The sequence below is a fragment of the Dendrobium catenatum genome, unplaced genomic scaffold, assembly GCF_001605985.2.
Source record: "Dendrobium catenatum unplaced genomic scaffold, ASM160598v2 fragScaff_scaffold_842, whole genome shotgun sequence".
Lineage (NCBI taxonomy): Eukaryota > Viridiplantae > Streptophyta > Magnoliopsida > Asparagales > Orchidaceae > Dendrobium > Dendrobium catenatum.
In genome coordinates, this window is record NW_021319304.1 from 57,589 (window position 1) to 64,591 (window position 7,003).

General features: G+C 45.7%; 1 protein-coding gene across 1 annotated transcript; it reads right to left on the reverse strand.

Annotated features, from left to right (window-relative positions):
• Window positions 1–2,328: 2,328 nt before the first annotated feature.
• LOC110098139 (probable LRR receptor-like serine/threonine-protein kinase At1g74360) lies at window positions 2,329–6,082 on the reverse strand. Its single transcript, XM_020824865.2, has one exon. The coding sequence runs from the start codon at window positions 5,929–5,931 to the stop codon at window positions 2,599–2,601; it is 3,333 nt and encodes a 1,110-aa protein (XP_020680524.1). The 5' UTR covers window positions 5,932–6,082; the 3' UTR covers window positions 2,329–2,598.
• Between the last annotated feature and the right edge of the window lie 921 nt (window positions 6,083–7,003).

A 7,003-nucleotide genomic window follows, 5' to 3' on the forward strand; every position in this document is an offset into this window, starting at 1 on the left:
ATCGATGCTCAAATTCCTTCCTCCTTCTGGACAGAATCCTTGCATACCTCTCTTTACCTTATAAACCGACTCCCTTCCTCTCACAGTTTTCTTCAATCTCCATATGAACTTCTCTATAAATTAAAACCAACATATCATCATATGTGAATATTTGGTTGTCACTGTTATCTTTGGTTACGCCCATATACTCCAAATATACTTACAACACGCTCTATACCTTGCCTCTTCCTCGGTTATGCTACTCAACAAAAGGTCTATAAATGTTACAATCCCATTACATGAAATATACATGTCTCTTGCCATATTACATTTGACGAAAATACCTTTCCCTCTCTACCGCCAATTCAACCTGAAGCAAGCCAGTCACCAAGCATTACTTCACCTCCACCATTCCCACCCGTCCCCACTACTCCCTTGCCCTCCACAGAATCACCAACATCCCACCACCCTACCACCGCTTTGCCTCTATTACAATCTCCTAATGCTTCACATCTTTCCTCCACACCAAATACCTCCCCTGCCACTTCACCCATGACTTCCTCCAATTCCACCACTAGCTCCTCTACCTCCTCCAAACTACCACATCACCTAATGATTACAAAACTTCCGATCGGCTCGCTGAAGCCTCGCCAAAACCTAAACTGTACACATACTAGCGAAATAACTCCCACATGTTACACTATAGCCAGCAAATCACCACATTGGCGAAATGCCATGTCTGCTGAGTTCAATGCTCTTCAAGCTCAAGGGACTTGGTCCCTCGTCCCACCACCATCTAATCACCAAATCATAGGCTGCAAATGGATCTATAAAATCAAATGACTTGTCGACAGTTACATAGCCCGCCACAAAGCTCGCTTAGTTGCTCAGGGATATAAACAAGAATATGTCATAGACTATCACAAGACTTTCAGCCTTGTTGTCAAATTTCCCACCATCCGTATATTCCTCACTATCGCTTTACATCACAATTGGCAAGTATTTCAACTTGATGTCATTAATGCATTTCTACATGGCAAAATCGACGAAACAATATACACGGCTCAACCACAAGAATTCCATGACCATCAATTCCCAAATCACGTCGGCCTCCTTCACAAGGTAATCTTCGACCTAAAACAATCTCCTTGCCTTTGGTTTGCTACCTTAACAAACTACTTAATCACTCAAAATTTTTAAGTCAGCAGCGCCGACCCATTCTTTCTTCTTATATATAAACAAAATCTCAAAGTCTACATCTTAATATCTGTCGACGATATACTTATCACCGGAAACAACTCCTCATTCATTTCCTCACTCATTACCAACCTCCACAACAAATTTCAATTCAGAAATCTAGGCCATCTCTCTCATTTCCCTCTCTTCCGCCAGCTTCTTGATTCTCTACCGTACTTATTCTCCACTAGGCCGTACATCACCTTTGCCGTCAAAAAACTTTGTCAACAAATGCATCACATCTACTCCTACATTTTTAGCTCCTTAAATGTGTACTTTGCTACCTACAAGGTACACTAGATTACAGTTTATTTCTCCCAAAAACAGATTTTGAACTTACCGCCTTCTCCGATTTGAATTGGGCTGGTGATACGGTCGATCACAAATCCACCACTGGCTACTGTATCTTCCTCGACAAAGCTCTAATAGCATGGTCAGTGAAGAAACAAACCACCGTTGCTAGATCTTCTACAGAGGCGGAATACCGCTCTCTTTTTGCAGGTGCCGCCGATCTCATATGGATTCGTCAACTTTGCAATGACTTCAACACATCTTTGGAGCAAAAACCCATTTACTGTGCCAATATCTCTGCATTGTCTATAGCCAACAATCCGATTTTTCATGCTCGGACTAATCACATTGAGATCAACCACCACTTTGTTCTCGAAAGCATTCAAACTAAGTACATCATTGTTCACCACATCACAATTGATGATCAAATCGCCGATATGTTCACAAAGTCTCTACATTTCAACAAGTTCCAAATACTTTGCACCAAGTTAATGGTTGTACCGCCCATTAACTTAAGGGATGGTGAAAAGCAGCCAACATTCTCCACTCACTCTGAGCACCAACTAACCGCACCTACTCCAGCCATGCCTCACCTCTAATACAACAGCTCTCCTCTTTTTGCTTTATGTAACCATCAAGGATAGTTTAGACATTTTACTTATCTTACCAACATATGTGTATTTATTGTCTTGCATTGCTACAGTAAAATTTATGCGTGCCTTTAGCTAAAACGAGCAGTTCTTCTTCTCTATGTTTGCCCGGTTCTGAATGACAATCCGAAAGGATCATTATTTTTGGTTTCTCACCAAAAAAAAAAAAAAAGACTCAAGAGTTAGTTATATCTTTGTATAATTGTATGTGTAATCCAATTACAACATATTGGCAATCCCTATATCTAAATGTACAACTGTATTTATATTTCACTTCCTATGAAATAATGAAAAAAAAAAAACTCAAAATATCTGATTAAATTTTATTTAAAATGAATTTTTAAATTTATTTTAAGATGATGAATGCAATATAAATGTTTTATATTGTATCTATCTCAAAATAAAATTAAAAATTTCGAAATTCATTTGAGATTAAATTTTACTATCGTGCTAATTGAGGAGGATCCAAATTCCCGTCCCAGTCAGAGTCAGAACCTTTGATGATCCTTATCAACATCGCCACCACCTCTCTCATGTCCGGTCGGCCATTCGGCGCCTCCTCCATGCACCTCATCGCCACCCTCATCAACCCTTTCATTGCCTCGCCTCCTTCTTCGTCGTCCCACCCCTCCTCCACCTCATGTACTGCCTCTTCCATCCCCACCCTCCTCAACCAATCCACCAAACATTCCTCTCCTCCTTCCTCCACCGCCCTCCTCCCCGTCGCCAGCTCCATCACCAGCACTCCAAAGCTATAAGCATCCCCCTTAGTCGTTGCCCGCCATGTCTGCCCATACTCAGGCGCCACATAACCCACCGTCCCCGCCACCATCGTGCTCACATGCGTTTCTCCATTCAGCATCATCCTCGACAACCCGAAATCTGTCACCTTTGCCATTCCGCTTCCATCCATCATCACATTGCTCGCCTTCACATCACGGTGAACCACTGCGGGTACGCACTCATGGTGTAGATACTGCAAGGCGCGCGCCACCCCCACCGCGGCCTCCACCCGTTGAGCCCACCCGAATCTCCGCCAGTCTTTGATAACATCCTCCAAGCTCCCTCCTTCCATGTACTCGTAAACTAGGAGCTTCTCTGCTCCGGCCAGGCACCACCCGAAGATGGAGACTAGATTGGGGTGGCCGCCGGCAAGGACCTCCATCTCAGCACGGAATGCTCGTTCGCTTTCTACGCCTTCTCTTCTCAGTTTCTTCACAGCCACGTGCCGGCCATCCGGAAGCTTTCCGCGGTAGACCACGCCGGAACCGCCGCAGCCGATTATCATGTCGGTCGAGAAGTTTCTGGTTGCTGAAACGATGTCGGCGTAGGTGAAAGCCGTTTTATCGAGACGAAATACCTTAACGCCGCTGCCAGGAGAGCTGGTGGAGAGCTCTGAAGGAGAATCTGATGTGGAAGGAAGCCGCTGTTTGATTCCTTCAAACAAAAAGCTGTCTGGTTCTGAAAGAAATGGATCTGGTTCTAGTACTGAAAGAGAGTCGACAGGGGACCGGGAGATGAGGCAGAGGATTAAGGAGGCGAGGCCGAAGATTAATATGACAGCAATTAAGGAGAGGACGATCCAGATGAAGAGGAATCTAGCTGTCGATCGCCGACCGACGTTGGCGGGCGGCGCGGTGTTGTGAAAGGAGTTGGAGGCCGAAAATGAAATGAGAGGGTCGCCGATGAAGGAGCTGTTGTCGAAGGTTGCGATCTGGCCGCTCATGGGAATGGCACCGTAGAGGAGAGGGTTGAAGGAAACGTTGAATTTGTTGAGGTCAGAGATGTTGTTGAGGCTCGCCGGGATCTCGCCGGAGAAATTGTTGAAGGAGAGATCAAGGATCTGAAGGCACTGGATATCGCTTAGCTCTGCTGGAATTGAACCAGAGAACTGGTTGTTTGAGACGTTAAGCAGGATCAGAGGCAAATTTCCTATCGAGGGCGGGAGCCCGCCGGAGAGCTTGTTGTTTTCGATGTTCAGAATGCTGAGTCGATCCATTTGGCTGATTGATGATGGGATCTCGCCGGAGAGGAGGTTTCCAGAGAGCTGGAGGTAACCAGTGCTATCCAGCGTTCGAATCGGCTTTGAGGCATTAAGACAAACAGGGAACACGCCATAACCCTTGAGTAGCTGATCCCATTTCGCTCTGCAAGTCCGGCGAGTCATTACGGTGTAGACAAAGCTGAAGGGCGGGTACGTCGCCGGCATCCACCGCTTCATCGCCAGGCATTCGCCGGAGCCGGGAGTGATGTTGTCGTTGAGCCGGTTCTTCTCAAAAGTAGGGAATGGGTTCCGTCCGATTGAGGAGATCTCCTGCGGGATTCGCCCGGAGAGCTGGTTATTGGCGAGATTCAGCCATAGCAGGCTGCTGCAATTGCCGATCTCCGGCGGAATTCTACCGGTGAGCTCGTTGCTCCCGAGCATAAGCCATAGCAGAGACGTCAAATTCCCAAGTTGGGGAGGAATTCCCCCACTTAGCCGGTTAAAGGAGAGATCGAGGCCTTGAAGAGTCGCGATTCTCCCGTATTCAGGAGGAATTTTACCATAGAAATTATTGCTGGCGAGGATCAAGAACTCTAGCTGAGGCATCTCGGCGGCGGCAATGGGCAGCTCCCGGGAAAAATTGTTGAAGCTGAGATCGAGACGAAGAAGATTTGGGAGCTTCAGGACTCCAGATTCCTCGATTCCTATACTATATGAATTTGAATGCAATAGAAGAAACTTAAGAGAGGTGAAATTCCCCAAAATTCTCTGAATTTCTCCGCGGAAACTGTTTCTGCTAAGATCGAGAAACACCAATTTCCGACAGCTGAGGAGCTCAATGGGCAATTCCTGGTCAAAACTATTATTCCCGATGAAGAGAGTATTGAGTTCGAAGAGCGATCCAATACCGGAGGGAATCCGTCCGGTGAAGAAATTCCCCCAAAGGTTCAATGTTTCCATCTTCGAACAGTTAGCGATCGATTCCGGGAAACTCCCATTAAGCCCGTTGCCGGAGAGGTCTAGTGTTTCCAAACTACAACCGGCCGGAAAAGTCTCCACCGCTATCGCTCCCATGAAACGGTTATCCGACGCCAAGAACTCTCTCAGCCACCAGAACCCCATCCATATCGTCCCTCCAAATCTATTCAAGCTCAGATCAAGGACCTCCAAATTCCGGCGACATCTGTCGAAGTAATCTCCAATCTCGCCGGTGAAATTATTAGACGAAATGTTGAGAGAAACCAAATTCCCGCAATTCACAGGGAAGCTGCCCATAACCCGGCCAACGAAACGGTTGACGGAGACATCGAGTGTGTCAAGTTGGTTTAGGGCAGTTAAATTGAGCTCGCCGTCGATGAGATTATTCGAGAGGTTCAAATACCGGAGTCCGTGGCATTGATTGAGCTCCGGCGGGACGGGACCGTCGAAACTATTGGATGAGAGGTCAAGTCGGGTGAGCACGGGGAGAAGTGAGAAGTTGGGGAAGATGCCGCCAGAGATGCTCGAACCCCTGAGATCAATTCCGGCGACGCGGCCGTCCGCGTCGCAGGCGATGCCGGCCCACCGGCATGGGGATGGCTCCGACTCGTTCCACCCGGCGTAAGAGCCGCGGTTGACGCGATTGTGTCCGAGGAGGAAGTGCTTGAGGTCGAGCAGCACCGCTTTCTCAGCCGCCTCCGGCGAAGAATCGCCGGCAGCGGAAAGTGGAGACGATGAAATTAGTAAGAAAGGGAGAAACAGTAGAAGGAAGAGGGGGTTAGAGAAGTTGGGAGAGGTTTTGTGATCAGACATATCTCGGCGGAGGAGAACATGAGAGAGCGGCGAATGAGTTATCTTCCTGAAAACCAATTTGTTCTTGCAAGTATTTGACTGCTCGTGTCTTCCCTCGTTATATTTTTATTCTAATCGTTCTTCGGAAAAATTCTCCTGAGGCCTTTTTTTTTTGTTTTTCTCTCTCTCAAAAAAGAATGGCAACAATGAAAAAAAGGAAGGGGAGGATTAGACCTTGAGCTAAAATTATGGAGGAAGCTTAGAGCCTATTTGGTGCTCGATCCCGACGATCATCGCTTCCAATCTTTGTTTTTTAACCATATCATCTAACCATTATGACATATGTCATCATATTTTTGTCATTGTCAATTATTGTGTTAGTCTGTGTTGAATATAATTGTGTCAATCAGTTGAATTGCACTGTTGGCTCAGATTTCAAGTCTATTTATCGTGCTCGTCCCCTTGTTTGGGTTTGGGTGATTTGTATCTGAATTTTTTTGTGCAACGTCCCGGACACTATGTACTCGAACGCCTTGGCGCTGTATACCCAAATGTCCCAGCTTTGTGAAGTTTGCTAGGAGAAAAGATAGTAGACCGCCGCAGCACTTCGTGGCGGACTAAACAGATTTTCTTTCTCGTTTTTCTCAAGGGTGGTGTCTCTTGGTGGTAATACAATATGTTATTTTTTGTTTAGTGCGAGAACGATATAAGATAGAAGAGAAGCAAGGAGATATCCAGAGAAGAGAAATATGTACAAATTTCCTCCATTTTTCATAGTGGATTTCTTGATGTGGTGTGGTTTTAAATATTGGTGTAATTTACTTTCCGTTGCATTTTATTTTTTCTGTATCGCTGTGTTGTTTATATATTCATGCCCAACATATCAACCCAACATATTGTTGATTGATTATTGTGGCTATTATGGCTCTGCTGTAGTTTCCTGATAACCACGATCTCCCCATAATATTTGTTTGACCGACTATGATCTCTTGAGAGTCATCACTCGACTATAATAGCCTAACTATGGCCTTTTGACAACTGTTGCCTAAGTATAGTCTCTAGATCATCTTTGCCCAATTATTGTAGTTTGACT

Bases quoted from the DNA above. Each gene is read 5' to 3' on its own strand.
- LOC110098139 (XM_020824865.2), bottom strand. From the start codon at position 5,931: ATGTCTGATCACAAAACCTCTCCCAACTTCTCTAACCCCCTCTTCCTT.